Here is a 24,086-nt window from a genome sequence, read left to right on the forward strand (position 1 = left end):
GGAAAGCTTCATTTATTTGACAGGCTCTGCTGACCCAAGTCTCTGGTCAGACAGGTTGGATTTTTACAGGTCAGATACTTTGATCATCTCTCTCCTATACTAACGTCACCTGTTTATTTTACAGAGTTGGATTTTCTGTGCTTCACATGAGAGATACAAGATCCCCAGAAAAGCTCAGCTCATTAGAAGTGTGTGGGGGGAATCTGGCCACAATACAGTGCCCGCTATATACATATATTCTCTGCTGCATACACAGTGGTAGAAGGGGTCAGTATGATGAATGCACTCCATACCTTTTCTTTCTAAGGTCTCGATCAGCTTGGTAAGGACTGGTGGGGCCGGCTCTGGTGAGGAGAACTGTTCGGCCAGATCAGGAAGCATGAAAGCTACAGGAGAAAAAAAAAGAGGTCATTAGTTCTCAGCTACTTAGAAACCGGAGAGTTAAACTTTAAACTCAGAGCAAACACTTTATATTTGACAAAAGTCTGAGCAAATGTTCCATAAATCAGAGATGGCCACAAGAGACAAGGCGGTTTCATCACCTGTATGGCCCGCCACACTGGAAAGACACCAATATGTGAGGGTGTGCATACAGCCACAGGCCACTAGGGGGAGCCAGAGATGAGGGTGGATTGTATGATCCTGAAGTTTGAGCACACTGCTGCGTTTTGGGGCAATGTCTCAGCAGGTATTGTGAAAAAAAGCAGGATAGGTTAAGGTTAAAAGTTCTCAACTCTTAACCCCATGCTGTGCAACAACTTGCAACACTCGAAAAAAAAATCTATTTTATAAAAACAGACAAAAAAAAAAAATCAAATACATACGAGAATTTGTGTAACTAGCACTAGAATACAATTACAAGGGGGAAAAAAAGCTTAGCAGCTGGCAAAGACATCTGCTTTCTTATAAACGCCCATTCATAAGCAGAAGTGGAGCACGAGGGCAGCCATATTTAAAACAAGCAAAAAAAACAAAATATAAAAATGTTCCAATCTCCGTGGCTTGTGCAGCTCCATTTGCTTATTTTAGCAGAAGCCGGATCCAAGTAAAACATAATGGGAACAGGAAAAGTTCATACACTGGAAGCTTTTAGGGCGAGATGGGACATTATAAGCAATGCACAGCTGTGGCAACAAGGGCAGGGGAGCGAAAGACCAGGATTACTGCACAGTATTGCACCGCACCATTTCCTTAAAAGCCGCCATTATTAGACTTCACATAGGAGGAAAACCATTTATCCGGTCAGGAATGGAAAATAAGAGGATCGGTTTGGGCACTCTGTTCTGACACAGAGAAATCTGCTATTTTTACCCACCCAAAAAAAATAGCAAAATCAATCTAGAAAAACCCAACCAAAATCAAATTTGAACAAACAGTCGCCTTATTAAAAAATTACAAATCTCAGCTAAAACTATTCCCCGGCATGCTATTCCCCGCTGCCCGGCATGCTATTCCCCGCTGCCCGGCATGCTATTCCCCGCTGCCCGGCATGCTATTCCCCGCTGCCCGGCATGCTGTTCCCCGCTGCCCGGCATGCTATTCCCCGCTGCCCGGCATGCTATTCCCCGCTGCCCGGCATGCTATTCCCCACTGCCCGGCATGCTATTCCCCACTGCCCAGCATGCTATTCCCCACTGCCCGGCATGCTATTCCCCACTGCCCGGCATGCTATTCCCCACTGCCCGGCATGCTATTCCCCACTGCCCGGCATGCTATTCCCCACTGCCCGGCATGCTATTCCCCACTGCCCGACATGCTATTCCCTGCTGCCCGGCATGCTATTCCCTGGCATTCTCTTTGCTGTACCCAGTTTAATAGTTTAGGCATCCGAATGAAACATAACCAAAGCTCCATATAAAAAGCCTTCATGACAGCGACAGAGGCAAGAGAACAATTAATCCAGCGCTTACAGGAATTACAGAATAACCCCGCTTAATCCGCTGCAATTTACAGGCGGCAGCTACCTCGCCGCTCACATTTAATCGCTCTCTTCTTGTAGACTTGCACAATCAGCAGCAGAGGAGAAGGGCAAAGTGCAGGCACAACGCTGCCAGATTAATACCTCGGGAGGAGATGCTAATTATCGCCACATGATTGATTGGAAATTCCACAGGCAGTTATTTTGTGAATTTCCAAGAGAGACCGCAAAACGAGAAGTCTTCAGCTTTGATGTTGGCCAAAGCTAAAAATCCGTGGATTGTCCCTCATGCTTTACATACCCTGCACTCCCAAGAGTAATGTGGACACAGTCAATTCTCATGTCAATAATAGGGTACCAACATCTAGGGCAGGGGTCAGCAAGCTGCAGGAGTTTAGCAGTCAGGATATGCTGAGAGTTGTCGTTTCACAGCAGCTGGAGCACCGCAGACTGTCATGGCATGCTGGGGATTGTAGTTTCACAACAGCTAGCGTGTCACATGCCATCATAGCTTGCTAGGGGTTGTAGTTTCATAGTAACTGTAGTGGTGCGGATCATCGGAGCATGCTGGGGTTTGTAGTTTCATAGCAGATGTAGTATCACATGCTGTCGAGGCATGTCAAGAGTTGTAGTTTTACAACAGCTAAAGTGTGTCGGGGCATGCTGAGGGTTGTAGTTTTAGAAGGGGTGGCGTGTCATATGCGAGCAGGGCATACTGAGGGTTGTAGTTTTAGAAGGGGTGGCGAGTCATATGCGAGCAGGGCATACTGAGGGTTGTAGTTTTAGAAGGGGTGGCGTGTCATATGCGAGCAGGGCATACTGAGGGTTGTAGTTTTAGAAGGGGTGGTGTGTCATATGCGAGCAGGGCATACTGAGGGTTGTAGTTTTAGAAGGGGTGGCGAGTCATATGCGAGCAGGGCATGCTGAGGGTTGTAGTTTTAGAAGGGGTGGCGTGTCATATGCGAGCAGGGCATACTGAGGGTTGTAGTTTTAGAAGGGGTGGCGAGTCATATGCGAGCAGGGCATGCTGAGGGTTGTAGTTTTAGAAGGGGTGGCGTGTCATATGCGAGCAGGGCATACTGAGGGTTGTAGTTTTAGAAGGGGTGGCGTGTCATATGCGAGCAGGGCATACTGAGGGTTGTAGTTTTAGAAGGGGTGGCGAGTCATATGCGAGCAGGGCATGCAGAGGGTTGTAGTTTTAGAAGGGGTGGCGTGTCATATGCGAGCAGGGCATGCTGAGGGTTGTAGTTTTAGAAGGGGTGGCGTGTCATATGCAAGCAGGGCATACTGAGGGTTGTAGTTTTAGAAGGGGTGGCGAGTCATATGCGAGCAGGGCATGCTGAGGGTTGTAGTTTTAGAAGGGGTGGCGTGTCATATGCGAGCAGGGCATACTGAGGGTTGTAGTTTTAGAAGGGGTGGCGAGTCATATGCGAGCAGGGCATGCTGAGGGTTGTAGTTTTAGAAGGGGTGGCGAGTCATATGCGAGCAGGGCATGCTGAGGGTTGTAGTTTTAGAAGGGGTGGCGTGTCATATGCGAGCAGGGCATGCTGAGGGTTGTAGTTTTAGAAAGGGTGGCGAGTCATATGCGAGCAGGGCATGCTGAGGGTTGTAGTTTTAGAAGGGGTGGCGTGTCATATGCGAGCAGGGCATGCTGAGGGTTGTAGTTTTAGAAGGGGTGGCGTGTCATATGCGAGCAGGGCATGCTGAGGGTTGTAGTTTTACAATTGGAGGGTGTCAGCAAATGCTGAGGAGTGTGCAGTCTCCTGACTGACCAAGCTAGGCAGACTATTAGTCTCCCCAGCCTCGAATGGCTGCTACCAGGGAACAATAGATGTACACACACACCAAATACATATTATACACCATAAGAGTGACTAGGCTTTAACATCTCATATATAAACAGTAAATGGAGATTCAGCAGAATTAATTTTGTGAACCCCCTCCCTCGCCACAGATCAGTATAGCGGGCTTTGTCTTATTACGACGCCTGTGATTATGGCGGACACGTTAGTTCGGAGCATTATATAATAACTCCCTCTACCTCCTGTTCAGAGCTGAAAAATGCAAATGTTGGACTCTGCAGCGGGACGGTGAATAGCCCCTTTTTATTTTAGGAAGGGAGACAGGAAATTGTAATTATAAAAATGTTCAGTGGCGGGGGTGTGTGATCGAGGCTTGGAAAAAAAAAGAGAAGGAAAGGAGGGGACATGAACATGCAGAAGTCCCCGGCATGAATAAATAGGTCCACAGAGCAGAAGCAGGAAGCCGGAATGGGCCGGGAGCGCTCACTGCCCACCTCTTACCAGTGATTAAAGCCACCGACAAACGCAAACATAGAAGAAAGGCACCAGCAGAGAAGAGCGCTCCGTGTCTAGACGAGACCCCATTACATGTTCTGTACCTGCCACCAGGATTTGTGCTTTCTTGCAGCTGTTCTGAAAGACGGCCTGCAGCTTCGGAGCGCTGAATCCCCCTTTCAGAAACTTGGCGACCTTGTTGATCCCCTTGCTACAGTCCTCAATCAGTTTCTCGCTGAGCGCAATCATCTTTCTTCCCCCCTTAGCCGGACTTTGGCGTTCAGGTCACTGTCCGAGCAGCTCCTCATGGACGAGTGTGATCGAGTGGTGGGGTCTCCAGCAGGTAGTACAAGAAGCCTGTCAGTGACATGTCACCCACGCAGCATTTTCCACCAAGTCTATTTTTACTTGCATGGAGCGGCAGCAAATCAGTTGGCTTCATAGATCAAGATGCCCTCCAATCCCCTGGCTCTTGTGTCTTGGTAACAGAGACAGGTCCGAACAGAGACGCTGGAGCCGACAGCATACCTTACATTGAAGGCCGTGCCAAACATTGCTGCACAGTGCAAGATGAAACCGGCTCGCAGCTGCACCTTTTGGAGAGGTCCTCAGCAGAAAGATATACTATAAAGCCAATACCTGGCACAGCCCAGTGGAAACTTATAGCGTCTATATTTGTTCCAGACACATACCGAGCTCCAATCTTTTCTTCTGTCTGCTGTATGAAAAAAGGAGAACACGGGCTTGTGTGCACTGTGCAGCGACCCGTACGGAGGGGGTAGACAAAGAGGTCCGGGAAAGACACAAATGCGCCAATTTTACTAATCCCTACACTTGAAAACTTCTAGTATTCTTGCGCTTTACTATGGGAGAAAATTTGGTGACGTCCTCCTAAGCAATGCTCAGGTTGAACTAGATGGTCTTCATTTTCACCACTCACTTTATAGCATCAAGTTTGAGAACAAAAAGTATGAGGGTATGTTCACAGTGAGTCTGAAAAATCAAATAAGATTTAAAAAAAAAAAAAAATCTACAGGTCTTTGATTCGGAATCTTTGTGGAATCTGCACCAGTCCTGTGAAGAAAAGTTTCAAAAAAATGTAACAGTTTTTGAAACTTTTCTTCGCAGCCCTTTGACTTCCTGGTGTCAAGACCGGGGCAGATTCCACAAAGCTTCCAAAACAAAGACCTGCCGTATCACTTTTACCCTCTACCCCACACCAAATCTGACATTTTCAAAACCTCGCCCCTCCCCAGCCCAAAAAATAATTGCTATATGAAAAGCAATGTAGATTTCCCATTGAATTTATTAGGAAACGTATTCAAAGCAGATCTGCTACAATATCCAAGAGAAAAAAAGAAAAAATAACAGTGTGACCATGCCCTAATACTCATTTCCAACAGGTAGTGCCATTTTTTGGCTGCCAATATAGTATATTCTTCGAACAGAGATCTGCATCGCCCACATCAGACCCCAGTAAAGCTACCAATCTAGTTTCTCCATCTAGATTTTGAAGGATTAGAAAATTCCTGAAAAATACAAAATTGCTTGCGGATGACGGTCTAATCTCATAGTGTTTGTTTTACATGACGCATTGAGGTTGGAACCTCAGCACCACAAAAGAAAATGAAATCAGACTGTGGGTCTTGCTGCAGAGTAAAATTTATTTTCATCCAGCAAGGAGTCAAAAACAGAACTTGTCCAACGTTTCAACCGGGAACGGTCTTTGTCAAGGACATCTGTTGTGGGTGCAGGTAGACAGAAATCTAGTAGAGCAATAAAGTAAAAGGTAAGATCTCTTTCATGTCAAGGAGGACATGTGTGGAGCAGGAGCCGGGATTCGGGATATGCGGCAAGCAGGGTGTAAGCCGGTCGAAACGTTGGACAAGATTTGTTTTTGTGGTGCGGAGGTTCCAACCTCAATAAGTCTGGACCTCGAGTCCTTTCCTCAAAACACACAATTCTTTCAAAAGAACAGTGGTCTTTCCCTTTCTAATCTGTTTTACATGACAGTCAGCTGCACTTTTAGGACTAATGGAGGAAACGGGAATGTCTATGTACATTTATCCCCGCAGTCTTTATCAGGGAGGGCACAATTCTATATCTGAGCTCGGTAAGACCTTACACTTGGCAACCAACTTTCTACTTAACATACAAGTAAAAAAAAATATATAGATCAGACTGATGCCAACTCTATACAATGAGATATAGCACATGTCATGCGCTCCCCCCATTTCTACACGCCTCTCCCGGCACAGTCCGGTACCAAGCTTGCAGCATATTACAGCAGCTGACAAAGTCCGATAACTGCTGCTTTCCTAATTAGCACTCGGGTTTCAAAGCGCAAATGCAGGTGAATGGTCTTTGAGGTGTTGTACATCATGTCCCGACAGTTCAAGCCTCAGTAAACGTGTGAATTATGACCTGTCAGCCACGTTTTACCTGCTATAGAATATACTTCTTAGAAATAGGAGCTATAAATAAGATAACAGATGGCTTTTGTTGGCTCCAGTCAAAGCAGAGACACTTTCTGGAAGGAAGCCCCAAGGAATTAAAGGTGGATTGAGTTCTGCTGCCCCCTACATGTCTGTTCTGCATTACGAAGCCTGCGGCATTGCCAACTAAATACTATTTAATATAAAAGAGGGGGTGGGAAAGTAAAGACGACTATTAAAATGCACGCACGCTCTTCTTTTCTATGTAGGTTCATTGCACAATTTGACTACGGCTTCCTACACTTGAAGACCCTTTAATTAGTCCTTACATAAATGAATATTCTAGAAACCAAAATGACTTATCAGCACAAAAACCAACATAAGGCTCCGCAGAAGAAGTTTCCCACCGTGAAGTGCTGGTGAAGGACATCATGAGCGTATGGAGTCTGCGATAATGTCAGAAGCGCGACAAGATAAGAGACAAGTCAGCTGCCAGGGTATGGGAACCAGAATGACTGACATAGATTTGGTATTCGGAGTCCGATATTAAACATTTGGCAGATTATACTTTCCCCGTTGTCAAATTGTCTATGAATAAAGTCAGATATATACTGGAAAAGCTGCGAGAAAACCTCACCTTCTGCCAAGAAGTCACAACGCCAAGGAGGAAACCCATAACGTAGACAAGGTATGCCATGGTGTATACCTCTAAGGCCTCATTCAGACATCAGCGATTTTTCTGGTACACAAAAAAATAGCGAGTTTCATCAGTGATCAACAGACGAAAAAAAAAAATGAAATTATGGAGGTTTCTCAAGCTTTTCCATGTTCACATGGATGCTCTATTGCAGATTACAATGACAGATGAAAGATTCTACCTAGGAATATGATGGAAACCTGATAAGAGTCCAATATAGTCAACTGGGTCCATCGGAAGCAGATGTGAACGAAGTTTAGAAGCCCACGTACATCATTGGAGAAGTGTGAGTTAGACCTGCCGATTTTGGCAGAACTGGTCGACCACTGAATGTGTATGGTCGATCCAGACACCCAACAAATTATGTCAGGGGAGAGAAGGATGAGGCATTTGGAATTTCACCGTCCGATCCTTACTGTTAAATGTGTCCGGCAGTGCCTTTCTTCTTTCCTCCACCCCAAAAAAAAAACATGAAAGTTTGGTCAAGTCAAGCTCTCCTATGGAGGGCGTCAGAGAAATAGCAGTATGCTGATCAATTAGTGGACAGCCATAGGAGTGTTAATGGCAATAAATAGAGCCGTTTATTTGAGAAAATCCCTTGCTTTGGGGCCGTATGATGAAATGGTGACGGGAATCTCTCCTGTGTAAGGATTGGAGGTCTTCTGGTTCTTCTGCATGTGTTACTGTGGCTGAGCCCGGCCTGCGCCGTGTACATGAAGTGCGAATATACCGCTTCTAAAGCTGCCCCATACGTGCCGGCCTCGGATTACATTCGGTGGAAAAGCTTTTGAACCTCTCTTTACCTGCTAATGATCTGAAGAGCTGCCTATCGGTGATGACAGGAGAGCTGTTCTCTGAAATGCCAACGCTGCAGCACAGCCCTGTAGTCATGAGCAGGGATAAGAGAAGGTGACCTGAGCGCCACGCAGAAAACGAAGCCCAATAAATATAGCTGGCGCGCTGACAAACACCGACGGGTCAGCTCAGGCTCTCCACTTAATGTATTTTTATTTTCTGCGTCCTGCTATCTATTCTCAAAAGGATTTTCCATAGTGATCTTACTGTACTGTAATCATGTACTTTCTAAGATGCTCTGCTTTTGTGTAGTACTTTTATCTCATAGATTAACATTACCTGTACAAAAGGAAAACACTGAGCGGATTCCTGTAAAAATTGCATCTGGGGAAAAAAAAAAAAAGCTAGAGCCCCAAATCTATAAGCACAGGTAATGAAAAAACTTGTGATCATTTCTCCTACAGTGCCCCCACAGGGTGAGCGAGGTATAACATTGCAAATTATATCCAATGCCTGTCTGTGAAAGAGCAGCATGTAGGGTGCAACAGAATTTTTTTTTTTTTGGAGCCAGTCTCCACCTAGTTATATAGGAAACCTCCAAACAGCTGACCATCCTCTCATCTCAGAAGGGATATCAAAAGAATTTGTACAAAAATTGGCTGCAGGACTGCTGATGTCACCGATATACATCCACGGGAAGGGAAACTACCAGCTGTATTATTTTTAACAAAGGTACATGATGTCATGCAGAATGCAGATAGGGAAAAACAACTTTAAAAGAAGATCTGTGTATGCTACATGAACTCTGAGGATATATGCGCAGTCATTTTGCTGAGTTTTCAGAGCAAAAACGCAAAGTTTTTGAGGAGTTGGAGGATTTGAGGAGTTTCTGATCCAAAAACTCTTCAAATAAACTCAGTGTGCACATTCCCCAAGAGCTCAAATACCTATTGGGTGTTTTATGTGAAGTTGCAGGTGCAGTCGGCCAGTTGCAGATCGTCCTACAGCCACCAATACAGTTTACATTTTTGTTGGCTCCAAAACCCCTCGGCAAAGAGCTCATCTGAATGCAACTTTTATGCAGGCCTGAGAGTCATCGTTAGCGCTCTCATGTCAACATGGATGACACGAGGGGTAATGCATTATCGTGTAGACCCCCTTTCAATCACTGGTTGGTGAAAACTGTCCTTAACCTCCTTATACTGCCATTCCCCATTGGCATTGAAGGTTCCTTGGTCTAGCGCTGGTATGAGCAGACATTTCTGAGATTGAGATCAGAGGAAGGACGGCCTGAGGCTGAGCAAGATGCCTTCAATGTCACAAACGCAGAACAAACCGTCACGTTACATCTTTGCCTGCCCCTAAGAGATAAGGATGACAAGATAGCGTGTATCGGCTGTGTACAGCAGCCTGCTGCCACGGGGAACAATACGTGTGGTTTCCAGTTCTGTTAGTGGGTAGGAGGGGGATTCATGAACCTGCTTGCTCATAAAAAATAACAGAGTGGCGCTTCTAAATTTCACTCTCAGCCATGGATCTCAGGGGGTAAGTTTTCTCCTTATGGAGAGTGACATGCCAGGACTGGCATGCCAGTATGAGGAGACTTAAACGCCTTGCATGCTCCTCTGGGAAATGAAATATGCAAATGGTCTCTTCAGAGAGGACTTAAACTCTAGCGCCATCTATTGGAAGTAGCGACCCTAAAGGTCAATACAGACACTTTAACGAGCCTTGCAACATGACTTGGGATAAAAGCCAAATCAGAATCTCAATTTGCAGACACTGTGTTTTAGGGTATTGCCCCTCATCAGAGAAAAGTATGAGATCTCATTTGGCTGGCTTGCAAAGTATTGGATTCCAAGCTTACACCAAAAAGGAGGTGAAATCATCGTGGCCACTCAGAGGCTGCCAACAATACTGCCGGCGACGGCCTTGTTTTCCACCATCACTGGATCTGGAAATAAACTCGGTACATATTTTACTACTGAAGCACTATCATCTCAAGCCCAGAACAACAAATTGAAACCATACTGAACCCATGTTTTTTTTTTCCTTCTTCATTATTTTTTCCTCTGAATTTTGTAGGACCCCCACACGCCACCCTGGTTAAGAGGCAGAATGTTGCTCCCAGTCTTTTTAGGGAGAAGTGGTGAATTCTCCCCAGCATTTGGACGTTCCTCTCCGGCATTCTGTAATCTCGCCAACAGACAGGCTTTGCTTTTTTTTTTTTTTCCCTCTTAAGTAATAAAAAAAAAAAAAGCTACTTGCCAACTAAAGCAGCAGTCTCCTCAGGCGATTAAATAATGAAAGGCACATGTACTCGCTTGCACGAATCTGACAGATGAGAACTTCTTAAACTCGGCTAAATTATTGCACAATCCTCGCTCCGGGGGGAGGAGATGGAGGAACGTTCCCTCGCCATTCTCCGAACTAAAAGTAGCACCGAACAGCAAAAGGGGAAAAATAGGGAGGAAAGAAGTGCCCTCCATGCTGGAATAGCAGACGGTCCTCTTGCCTCGGTGCTGACTGATTTGCTAAATCCGTTCCATGGAGGTTAATCCTATAGGCTTAGCATTTTATGGCAGACAGTTGCTAAACTGGATAAGGGACGTATACGCCCTCTTGCGTTCTTGATAGCACCATCTATAAGACCCACCGATCGGATTTCAAGCTCCAGAAGCAATTTAACCTGGTTTTACTGGTTGAGCCCTATCGCATAACCTAAAAAACGGCTCGAGCGGAATAAAACTGCAATAATGTAAAATGAATAAGACATAATGGGCCTCATTTATCAAAACTGTATAACCGAAGCCCTGGATAGCTGTGACATGATAAGTTGCAACGGGCGACGCGGCCAGATCTTCTATTAGACGGTTTTGATAAATGAGACAGCCTGATGTGGTAAATCTTGATATAGAGGAGTCCTTCTCATGCCCTATTAGACATAATGCAGATTATACCCATTAGTGGCTTCGCCTACATCTAGCTCTCCCAACACCCGGATAAACCAGCAGGATTGGCTCCAGCGTGCTGAAATCCAGCTTTGGGTACAATGTTTTACTTAAAAGGGTATTCCCATCTCCAAGATCATATCTCAATATGTAGTAGATGTAATATTAAATATTATTATTAATAATAGCAGCAAATACCTCCAATTAGCAAATCAGAACAACTACTACTACTACTTTAAAAGCATGTTCAGTATTTTAGGCTTTTTATTTGGGTACAGATTGGGGTATCTGAGAATCTGTAGCCCTTATCTTTCTTTTTCTGGGCTCCTCAGCAGATTTATGACCACAAGACAGTTCAGCTCAATGTTGATGTGGTTTGTGGTCAGAAATTAGCTGAGAGGAGCCCAGGCCACGTTCACACGTTCAGTATTTGGTGAGTTTTTTACCTCAGGATTTGTAAGCCAAAACATCATAACGAGCTCACTGACAAATGCTTTGATAACTCATTCTGCAGCCAGCAATAGACAAAAAGCAAAAGGCGGCAAACTGAAATTGTGTTTCATAAAAACTTTGGCAAAAATGATTTTTAGGCCAAAATACATGCATTGATCTACAGTATAGCACTGATCCTGGCAGCTCCACTTCAGGCTCAGAGAGAAAACTTCAGTATGGCAGACTGTTCAATTCACAAGCTTTAATGTATGTGCCAGAGAGGGGGGCTGGTTTAGCAATTGAAATGAGCTAGCCAGCCCCTGTACATACAGCACTAAGGGGAGGACAAAAAAAAACAAACGGCGGGAACGAGCTCCTAGGACCAGGAGCCGATGCTCATATTGGGAGATCAGACACAATGTTAGCAGGCTGCAAGTCTTACTACTTTAAACTTATTTAGAAGTAAAAAGAATTCGGGCTTGACATCCACTTTAAAGGGGTTGTACAAGATTAGAAAAACATGGCCACTTTCTTTTTTTGCAGTGAATTCTGCAAAATCCACTAAGGGCGGTCATTTCACAATGGTTGTAGCGCAATCATGAGTCGCTGACCAAAGTGTGAAGGTCGGGCCTCTCACCGCCAACTATTATTAACACGTGAGAACCTACAGAAAACCACGTCCTGTAACAACGCGCACAATAGTAAGAATGGATCTGGAGAAAAAGCAGCAAGAGGCCCTGTTACTATCGAATTAAAGGCTATGTGCCCACGTAGCAGATTTGATGCGGAGCGTTTTTGCCTCTCTCTGGCAGAAAAAAAAACGCATGCAGATTTACATACGTTTTTTCTGCCAGGGAGAAGCGTTTTTTCAGCGTTTTTACATGCAGTTTTCCAAGCGATTTTGAGCATCACTTGGAAAAGTGCTTGACAAGTTGGTCAGACAATATAAATCCATGCAACTGACATGGATTTATAATGTGTGAACAACTGATGCTTTAAATGCAGCATCTATAGTAAAAAAAAAAAAAACCTGTATACTCACCTCTCCGGTCTGCTCCCGGCGGCGATCCTCTCTCTTCGGCGTCCCGCAGTGTACTGTCAGGACCTGCGGTGACGTCATTTAGTCACCTGATGGTCACGCGATCATCACCTGATCGCCGACGTCAGCGGTTGCGTGACCATCAGGTGACTAAATGACGTCACAGCAGGTCCTGACAGTATACCGCGGGATGCCGAAGAGAGAGGAGGCGGCCGGGAGCAGATCGGGGGCCGCCAGAGAGGTGAGTATACAGGTTTTGTTTATTTTTAACTTTTTTATTTCTTTTTTTCACCGCGTGGTAGCCGGGATGAAGAGGAGTTATAGTCTCCTCTTCATCCTGGGTACCACACACACATACACAGCAATTACGCTGCAAATTCGTGGCCATTGAATTTAATTGAAACGCAGAAAATCCACATATACCTGCGGGTTTGCTGCGTTTCAATGTTCCTCAATGGCCGCGAATTTGCAGCGTAATCGCGGTAGAAATGGTCATGCTGCGTTTTGCAACGCAATGCGAATTCGGCGCGCAAAATAGCGCATCATGTGCACAGCACATACGAATTCACATTGCTTTGCATGGCAGACTGTTTTACAAGCGTTTTTGCAGCCGTAAAAAACGCTACGTGGGCACTTAACCAAAGGAGAGAGGACAGGACGGTTCTCATGTAGAAGAACCATCTATACCTTGTAGGGCTTCTCTCCGGGATCTCGTACGTCATTGGGCACCGCAGCTTTGATGTTCAGAAAATGGTTTAAAATTTCCCATGGAAATTTAAATGGAAGGATAAAGGTTGGTTGTAGGAAATTAAAGTGAGGGCTGTGAGCTTTCTTGCTAATTCACAGAAGAGGGAAAATGGTTGTTTAAGGCAAAAAAAATAAATATAATTGTAGGGAAAATAAGTCCGCAAAGAAGAGGGCCTGTTGGAAGGAAAGAGAAGGCATGGGGAATCCATTTCAGAAGACAAGTAGAAAAATAATCTGAATGTATCAATAAGCGATGCTTTAGTCAATAAATCCAATAGATGTATGCAGATATATAGTCAACTAAAGTTGGCCAAGATTTATCTGTTTGTGGAGAGGTTGCAGTATGTGGATCTCCATGGCGCAACCAGATCCGCATACCCACATACTCCGACCTCTCCACAGAGAGAAATCTTCACAAAGTCCAACTTTGGTCGAAACGTTGAATATACATCTGCATACATCTGTCAGATTTGTTGACTAAAGCGTCACTTGTTGACACATTCAGCTTTTTTGTGCCGAAGTTTATAGCTGGATATTATAGGAATTTAAGTTTTTTTTTCCACGTACAAGGTTAATCTTAACGTTGATTTTAATCAATAGATCTTGGAAAAATAATAACTTCCACAATTGGATGTGTTTAAATAAAATGTTCCTGTGCTGAGATAATCTTATAAATGTGCCCCTGCTGTGTACTGTGTAATGGCTGTGTCTGACCGTGCAGGAACATGGTCTGATCATACCACAGCTCCTGGACAGGGTGCGGAGGGGAGGGGGAGAAAAAAAAAAAAAAAAAAAAAGAAGTATACAGACATCACAGCACGGAATCGCAGATGATTCTTTTTGTGTGGTAAAACATTTCACTGCTTGTTTTTAAAAATTGTTTTACCTCAAAACAAACAAAAACAATCAGCAGCGATCCCATGCGGTCCAGTCTGTATACTCCCTTGCTTCCTCCCCTGCCCAGGAGCTGTGGTATGATCAGACCATGTTCCTGCACAGACACAGCCATTACACAGTACACAGCAGGGGCACATTTATAAGATTATCTCAGCACAGGAACATTTTATTTAAACACATCCAATTGCGGAAGTTATTATTATTCCAAGTTCTATTGATTAAAAATCAACTTTGCTCGCGGGAAAACCCCTTTGAGTCATTTCTTCGGAGCACAATTCACCAATTGACAGTGTGCCAGCTTCGTTATCTAAATAGAAAAAAAAAAAAAAGGGGGTTATCCATGGAAGAAAATGCATGGCCCGAAATCACCAACAGCATCAGATATCTATAGAGACAATGTTCTCCAGAACCATGCGTGAAGACGCAGATGGTAACGAGTTGCTCACATCTGGATAGCCCGTACACAGCCCATCAGTCACCATGTAAGCTTTACAGGATGCACATAGCACTCTTCTAATGTGGCACCACATTTCTCTCGCCTCATGTGGCTGACCACAATGTACAGCGTGGTGATGTCAAAACATTACAGGTTTCACAAAAGCAAAGGGTACCCGGCCAAAAGGGTACAACATGCACAAATGCTGCAGAAAGAACCAATCTGCGTCCTCTGTAGAGCACCAGAAGCAGAAAGACCCAAACATGTCCGAGGGTGGGGAACACACACCACGAGCTGGAACTTGGGTTCACTAGTTGCAGTTTTTTGACTTGGCAACTTTTTTACCTTTGCGGCATGGAAGTGCCACGATGGTGGCATATAATTTGTAGCATGGCAGTGCCATGAAGATGGCATATAATTGTGTCAAAACTCAATAGACAATGAAAACATATCGCCTAACCACAGGGGTGTATCTGGATATCCCCGTCAGTCCCATAGATACTTGCTCCATTCAAATTGGTGACTCTGCCTCTAACTGTCGGACCCCCATCAATCTGAAACGGATGTGCTATTAAAGGAAGTCAAATTTTAATATATTTTTTTATCAAGGATATTTTTTAACACTATTTCCTGCTACCTAGCAGAGTACACCATCAGGGTGTGCATACACCATTTTGAAAAAAAATATTTTAGACTTGTGAACTTACGGTATGTGCAGACATCCCAAGCATGCCGTAACACCTTGCTCCTCTGTAGCCAATGCTGCCACGTCTCCAGGTGGTAGCACTGGTCTGTATTGATGTGCCACCACCAGCACAATCACACCCAGTGATCACAAGTTTGGGAAATGGTGATAAAAAGAAGTTTGTGGGTTCGTTTTAAACATAAAGGGGCCAAAAATGCCACTAAATTGGAAAACAGACCCAGGAGGACAGAGTAAGGCTGCACATACAGGTGAATCTCACTAAATTAGAATATCAAACAGTTAATTTCAGTTCAATACAAAAAGTGAAACTCATATATAGAGTCATTACAAACAGTGATTTCAAGTGTTTATTTCTGTTAATGTTGAGGATTATGGATTACAGCCAATGAAAACACAAAACTCATTATCTCAGTAAATTAAAATAAACAACAAAATACACCTGCAAAGGCTTCCTAAGTGTTTAGAAAGGTCCCTTAGTCTGTTTCAGTAGGCTCCACAATAATGGGGAAGACTGCTGACTTGACAGATGTCCAGAAGGCTGTCATTGACACTAAGTAAATGCAAAGTAAATTTTGCATTTCATTTGGAAATCAAGGTCCCAGAGTCTGGAGGGAGAGTGGAGAGGCCACAATTCAAGCTGCTTGAGGTCTAGAGTGAAGTTTCCACAATCAGTGATGGTTTGGGGAGCCATGTCATCTGCTGGTGTAGGTCCACTGTGTTTTATCAAGACAAAAGTCAGCACAGCCGTCTACCAGGAAATTTTAGAGCACTTCATGCTTAGGCCAACAGATCGGATTTTAAAAACATTTTTCAAGCTGTTATAAAGTATTCTAATTTACTGAGCTAATGACTTTTGTGTTTTCATTGGCTGTAAGCCATAATCATCAACATTAACAGAAATAAACACTTGAAATAGATCACTCTGTTTGTAATGACTCTATATAATATATGAGTTTCACTTTTTGTATTGAAGAACTGAAATAAATTAACTTTTTGATGATATTCTAATTTAGCGAGATGCACCTGTATACCCATACCAGGACGAGCTGTTCACTTTACAGCCGGCTCCATCATGTCACCAGGTTTGTGTGTCATCCTGGCACATTGTTCATTGCACAACTCAAGTGAGCCATCATGATTCTAGGGACTACCAAGCCAGGCAGCTGTGAAGTGGGGGACATACGTCCTCACTGATGGATTCCAAAAGATCACAGCTCGGATCTGCTAGGTTCATTAAATAAAGCAGCCAAATCTTAAGAGCACATAAAGGCCAAGTATAAACGTCCAGAGAACAGAGCACGATTTGCAAGTAAAATCCTGAATAGCGCAGTATCACCAAGATTTCTGGCACAGACATTCACTGTTTGCGCTGGCAACCGAGACCTTCCCACCGGGAGCTATAAATCAGCCCTCTCCATACAGAGGGGGATGAAGACTTTTTCTTTCTCTGTAGCCATCTGGTTTTGGAATGTGCCAGCAGTTAAAATGTACAAGTCGTTATGAGGGGGAGGGGGAAAGGAAAGCAAACGTACAACGCAAACACTACTTTCCATACATTTCATTAAAGGACTTGCAGAGTGGCCTTGTATGCTTAATAATTGCAAAAGGACAATGACCCTCACTGTAGAAGAGACTGCACACCATAGATCATGACAGGACTTGTAGTTTTGCAACAGCTGGAGGCCCAGAGGTTGCCACAGAAATTCCTACCCAATGGTTGGATCAAATTCCAGTCCTTAAATCACTAAGAACTGGTATGAAATGATACATTAGGTACACAAAGCCTCATGCCTCAGATACTTCACCTTCAGGCCAAATTATTTTATTCCTCAATTGTCTCCTAAATGCAAAAGCAAGCAACTTTATAGTCTTAAAAAAAAAAAAAAAAAAAAAAAAAAAAAAAATCTACCATTTTGCTTTTGTAGCATCTTGCTAAACCCTTCACCTAGCTGGGTATCCTGCTGAGTCTGATGTTAATCCAACTGCACACCAATATAGGCTGCTGTCTCTGCTCTCCTCCCCTTACTGTTAAGGCTCATGCACACCTGAGCTTTTACATACACTTATTTCCAACACTGGACCAAAAAACAAAACAAGTCAGAGCAGGCCACACTCATACATTTCAATGAATGGATACGTGATGTGAACAGACAGCACTGTACGTTTGCAATATAGATAACCGCCGGCCAAATGATAGTTCCGCTGGCGGCCATATCGCCTGCCTCTCCCAAGCCTCTGTGATCTTCAGGAGACCTGCTGCCAGACTGCTCCCAAACAGACAAAATCGGACATGCCGGATCCTTATCTCCGCTGCCATCATCTGTAGGGGGAAGAGTAGAAGGTCCAACCTACACACGACTGTCGGTCAAACCGGTCTATATTGGCGGGTTCAGCTAAAGTTAGTTTAAATGTTTATCGGGCCTTAAAAGATAGCATCAGATAGGAAAAGAATTTTCAGATCTGTGATTAAGGGAGATACAGCATCTAAGGCTTCAGGGAGGGCAGATCACACAAGCTGAACTATCAAACTATGAAAAAAGTACACACTGGGCCTATACTAGACAGCTGTGCATAAGTGCACAGAGAAACAAGAAAGCCTATGGCCAACACTTGGGAGTATGGGTGGGATATATGAAGATGAAAAGCACCACATTCTATGCTAAGCTAGTGAAGGAAACAGTCCGGACACAGACCTCATATCCAGCATATATTACTGGGAGGGACGCCACCATGGGGGCAGGTTACAAATTACAGAGCAAGTGGTTTAAAGAGAACGAAGGAATAAAAGTTGCAGAAAAAGTTTTCAACTCAAAAGTAACTGCTGTATGTTCATTGCTGGAGACAGTATTTTCCTTTCGAAGGCTAAGTGTGACAAACAATGGACAGCAAAACACTGGCGACAGCAGACAATAGACTGTATTCTTTGACAAGAACAGACATGCCCGATTGGGCTAATAAAACACAAGCAACTAGTCCACAAGCAATTCAAGCATGGAAATGCAAGACAGAAAGCACTACTTGCTTGAGACACAACTAGAAATTCTGGTGTGGTTTCTATAACAAGAGGGAAAAAATGTCTTCATTATAGCACGAGCGGCAATGAATTGACAGCCCCCTCGGGAGAAGAGTCGCCAGACACTGCCAAGTGCTCAGGCTCACGGGAGAGACGACATTCCTGGGGAACGGGAACAGATTACAATGTCACATCATGTAAGAAATGTACAATATACAGAGCGGTAATGATACAAAGGATAGATATGAGAAGGTAAGACGTCAGGAGGAGGGAAGAGGGGGCCTCCAAACGTCTCAGGAGACGGCAAGGGTCTATTCAAGCCATGAAACGAGGGACACAAGGGATGAGGCTGCGGTATCGGCACAGGATTAAGGTCAGGACCAGGGGAACTCCAAGGTTTGATATGATGAAATGTGACATAATGGTCCAAACCGGAAGCCTTACACTAATCTGAGGACGACCAAGTGAGTGGTCCTTACTGCCGGGGAAAGCCATCAGGGCCACACACAGATGTGGTGTTGGGTAAAATCACACCTGTGTTCTGTGGTCCGTGCCTGGACCGACCGTGGTTCTCCTAACCCAAAGTCGACAGCCTCATACATGGCTAGGAGGCTGTCTGGCTCATGTCAAGAGACCCACGTCTTGTCCATGATATACGTGTCTGGGTTTGGTGCATATTCAAACATGTCATAAAACCAGACAGTTTCCCCAGCAGAAATCCGAGGCTGACACTGATTTTTGCAATTAATTACTTGGAATGGGGAAAATCCTGAGAAATAAGTAGCACTTAATTATTCCAATAACGGCAAAAAAAAAAATATGCAGATTTTCCCGTTGGATGTATGGGGAACAGGTTTTCGTCTGTTTTGTCACCTAGTCATGATTGGCAGCCATGTAAAACTGGAGACAGAAAAACGCTTTCTCATGATAGGAACAGCTAACACCTAGCACTCGAGCTGATCATAAATACACCTAATTACTGTAAAGGTAACCTTGTAAAGAGCAGTGTTCACTATATACCTGGACGTGATCAAAGGAAACACTGAAAATTATAGATTCAACTTCAGAAGACAGATGGCAGCGTCACGATGAGGCTTCTGAACAAAACAATAAATGCCTGTAATTGAGTCTCCCCTTCTGTCCTCTTGCTGCGATCAGAATACGGGGATCACGAACACCAACAAGTGCGACCTCGTACCTTTACTCAGTTACGAAAAGTGTTGAGCTCTTCTTCATCCTACTGTATGTAACCAACTATGAGCAGTTTACTGCTTCACCAAGCAAATGAAAAGTCTGAAGGATTTTAGTTGGGGACCCTTACCGGAAAAGGGGGGGGGGGGGGGTAGGGATGGGGAAGGGATGGGGACCCTTACTGGTAGGGATGGGGAAGGGAGAGAATAAGGATCTGGCAGTCTGAACTTAATCGCACATTACTTTTGTACTGCAGACATATAAGCCGCTGTCAGATGAGTCTCTGACTAACTCTGCTCTCCCCATAGAGAACACACGAAAGCTTGCATAAGCATTCATGCAAAGGGGAGTCGGGAGAGAGCTGAACAAGTGTCTGGCTGACACTTCCTATCTAAGATCTACGGTCATCTTTAAGAAGATACATTTTGTATATAAAGTATTAATGCAAACACATTGAGACATCTGTGCTCCTGATGTAACACTATACATTACTTAAAGGCTCTTAAGATTAATGCTGATCAGATTCAGATCTGCACATAACCTCATCACACCGGCACGGAGGTAGAGAAGACAGGTCGCATCAATTATAGATCTGCCTCAGCACTTTTTGCAGGACAGGCGCATTTCTCTTGAAGCCTCTCCCACCATAAAGCCTATAATTTACACGTGCCATAAAGATGCAAAGCTGTTCCCAAGGAGAAATGACTCAGATCTTTTTTTTCTAAACAAGTCCTATAGATTGACTATGGATTCCAGCCAAAACCAGATCAGCATATGTGATTGATTCCCCAGCCACCTGTACTACTGACATCTGTTTTGGATTTACATGGAGGTCAATAGAAAAGTCAGTGCAACTAGAAACTGGAGAATGGGGATTGTGGCTGGAACATTCCTGCTCACTGCAAATGCATTATCCAGCCAAACAGCGGCAATAATTCTTCTATTGGTTACGGTTTAACCATAAAATCTTCCTCACTGCCAAGTTTTGGAAAACTTTGTAATGGAACTTATAATATCCAAGACAGTTCCCCGCTTCCAGTAACATCCCAAATCTCTCATAGGAGCGCACAGGTCAACGTGGCGTTTAGGAATGACTATAACAATAGCCACTTTATTTCTGAAGTAGCACTTTACAGCCAGAATAACCGGCTACGCTGTGAAATGTGCAATGTGTAGAAGGTCGACACTTTCCACACATAGTAACTAAGTTGCAACTTCTCAGGGGATGACACCCGGCTCTTGTTAGGCATCTCAGGTCACTGTCTGCGGTATAATAATACACCGACCAAGGGCCCAGAATGGGATCAGTCACACACAGACACTAAATTCTGCGCCATACGGGTCTGGTTTCTTTGGCATGAAGACACGGGGCAGTATTTTAGTATTTATAGTGACTATAATAAAATGCCTTTCATCTCCTGATCAAGGTATTTGGACTCTATTCAATCTGGCATCATGGGGGGTGTCAAAGAAGATCCTGTAGGCTAATAATGGGTCCATCAGGTTATATGTGGAGTAATGCAGCAAGCGCTAATCTACTGGTCCAAAGCAAGAAAACCCTGGGTGATGCCAGTGTGAACAGGTCCTTATAGGAATCAGTGCAAGTGGGGTCCATGGACTGATATTGTAGCTGAGGTTTAGTCAAGACGACGGCAGCCGGTGATACTAGGTGCAAGAAACTTAGATTAGTGGCACCACTCCAGCAGTAAAGTAAAAAAAAAAAAAGCTGGAGTGGCGCTTTAAAGGCTATGGTCACCTCTGACATGAAAAATATATTTTTTTCGTGTTCGTGGTTACCTTTAGTTACACATTTTCAGACCCTACATAGGTTATTTGCAGCCTGATCCAAGATTCCGATTTTCCTCTTGTAGGAGTGTCTCTTCCTGTAATATAGGCTGGATATGTGATGAGTGTATCCAAGGTTCTGCGGTCACTTGCTTTCATGCATCACCACAGCTAATACTCTACTTATTTTATCTTTATGTGCTTTCCTCGTTTTCTATAGCCCGTTTTCTCTGCCCTCCTTGAGACATGCTTTCATCCCTCTCCACACTGCAGATCTGAGTACAGCCTCCTTCCTGCTGCTGTCGCAGACACTATAAGATGGGAGGGGGGACAGAAGGAGGTCTGATGGACTTGTGTCAGTTTTGAAAAGCACTCAGCTAGATAAAGGACTTACAGACACAATGCAACAGTAAAATGGTAGAAAAGTTGCTTTATTTGCATTAGCATAACAAATGAACAAAAAAAAAAAAAGTGTGTTATGGTGGAAAAATATGTTCAATTAGATGCAGCATAAAAATGTGGAACATGGTGGTAAAGTTACTAACTCTGCAAGATAAATCCAATATTGCACTGCTGAAAATGACTTCCATAAGAAATTACTTTTTGCAAGCCTGCAACTGAACTACAAAAATTCCGTTTTTCCAAAAAGTAAAGTTGCGATATTGTAGCTGTCTTGCATCATTCTCTGGATCAGCGATTTCCTGATCCAGCAGGACAGGGCCGGCTCAGACAGGCTCCTTCTGGTATCAGGTTACCGCACAGTCTGCAGCTTAACCCTACAACCGTGGAAGCGAGAGCAGCACAGCGCCGAGCGCTCAGATCTCTGCACGGCCCTGACAGTCTGGAACGGAGCACAATGGGAGAGATCTAAAACTGGAGCAAAGAAAAAAAAAAGGAGCATTTTCCCGTGACAATAAATGAGGTTATGACCTTTATTTTACAATGGAATCTGAATAATCGCTATATGCAGACACCCCTCTTTTGCCTTGCACTAGTTTTTCGGCTTCCTCTTAAAAGTGCATACACACAATTGCGGAGATTGCATACCTAATGATGCTAGTGTACTTGCTTTGAAAATCCATGCAAGAATGGCCGTATAATCATTTATGAGAGTTTAAATCAACCATCGCCTACCAAGACTTGACAGTTTCTCAGTGTGCCTCCTCGCTGCTGCTATCTCACACTGCTCAGTACAAGCTGCGGTGGTCAGAGCCTGCATACAGTTATTTCATTCTATAGCTGAACTTATAAAATGCTCTTGTTAATATTCGTATTACACAGCCAATCGGAGATGGATTTTTACAGTAAGCACAACAGCATCATCGGGTCTAAGATCCAAGTAAAAAACGTATGCAGTTTTTCTATTGAAATCTGGTGACCGATACGTTTTAAGGGTGAGTGCCATAGATTAATTAGTAGTATGGGCAAAGAAGAGAGAAATTAGTCAGTAAAAAGTAAAATGAATATCTAAGGCTAGGGTCACATTTATATACTGCTCTACACTAAATAGCTCAGGATTTCCATCAGATTCTGCAAAAAATGAAGTGAACGGCTACTTCAGCATTGTCGAAATATGTTTTTTCAGGGATTTCGACAGAAACACAGACGTCATGTACGGCGTACAGCACTGTAAGGCCATGTTCACATGGTCAGTATTTTACATCAGTAGTGGAACAATCGGAGAAAAGGATAATAGAAACACGTCACCACTTCTGGAATTATCACCCACTTCTGGTTTTGGCTTACAAATACTGATTTAAAAGACTGACGAAATACTGAATGTGAACGTGGCCTAACCTCGATCTATAAATGCACCCATACAACACCAGATTTAGACGTCCTAATCCAATACAACCAGAGTTCGCTAAACGTCAGCAGTCTCCAACCTGTCGCTCTCCAGCTGTTGAGAAACTACTACTCCTAACATGCGAAGAAAATAGCTTGGGGCAAACCACATACGCTCTGCAGTTTGGTAGAGATCACTGTGGTGAAGTTCCATAACCAAGTCTGGCAGAGCCAGGACTCACGTCTGCTTCTCATCACATCTTCTGATTATGATGATGAAACAACGCCGCTCTTATAATTTTTTTAATTAATTAATAAAATTAGGAAGGGGGAGAGAAAAACTGACAAATTGCGACATTTCCATAAACGAGCCAAAATCAACAAAAGGGACTTGAAGGAAAAAAGGGAAACGGGATGGCCAATGTGTCACCTGGCAGCTGGGGACGTGTATTCAATGGATGCGCAGCCAAGAAGGACATGATGCAACCGATGCTTCTCCAACTTTTGTTGACTTAAAAGCTCCCATGATTTTCCAAGAAGCAATTCATTACCCTAACCAAACATCTCTGGAAAAAAAGACATTACCTGTGTGCCAAGTATGATATCATAGTCTGTGCCGAGATTACTGGAGATTAGGTGTCAGAAAGCAACCCTCATCTAGCAATGTAAGATGCAGGTGAGGGACGCAGGTTATAACCCGTCTGGGATATGAAAGTTTGGATTATATAAAAAAAACAAAACGGGAACAGTTATTACCAGTTGAGAAAATATTTACTGGATGACACAAGTACAACCAATATACAAGAACGTCTTTATTAATATATGTAAAGAGCATATGGATTACAGAGGGAGCAAGCAATTACACTCCTGTCCTTTTAACGCTTATCCTCATTAACGCCTGTTAAGGGCTCATCTGAGATTTGGCGGAGTAAGTAATCAGCCTATAAGTGGGGAGGGGGGAT

The 24,086-nt window shown here is 43.9% G+C and overlaps 1 protein-coding gene across 3 annotated transcripts in view; it reads right to left on the bottom strand.

Annotated features, from left to right (window-relative positions):
• Positions 1-24,086, bottom strand: part of PIK3R1 (phosphoinositide-3-kinase regulatory subunit 1) — a 44,685-nt gene that overhangs the window by 15,563 nt on the left and 5,036 nt on the right. For 2 of the 3 annotated variants that reach the window (XM_073680200.1, XM_073680199.1), the window contains exon 2: positions 294-386. In XM_073680200.1, coding sequence (XP_073536301.1) covers positions 294-386 — 93 coding nt within the window. Of the gene's footprint in view, positions 1-293; positions 387-4,319; positions 4,569-24,086 lie in introns of those variants that run through there. The other variant, XM_073680201.1, reaches the window with a different exon arrangement.

This window comes from Phyllobates terribilis, unplaced genomic scaffold (assembly GCF_046119375.1).
Source record: "Phyllobates terribilis strain yellow unplaced genomic scaffold, ASM4611937v1 Scaffold_1__5_contigs__length_1240528914, whole genome shotgun sequence".
Lineage (NCBI taxonomy): Eukaryota > Metazoa > Chordata > Amphibia > Anura > Dendrobatidae > Phyllobates > Phyllobates terribilis.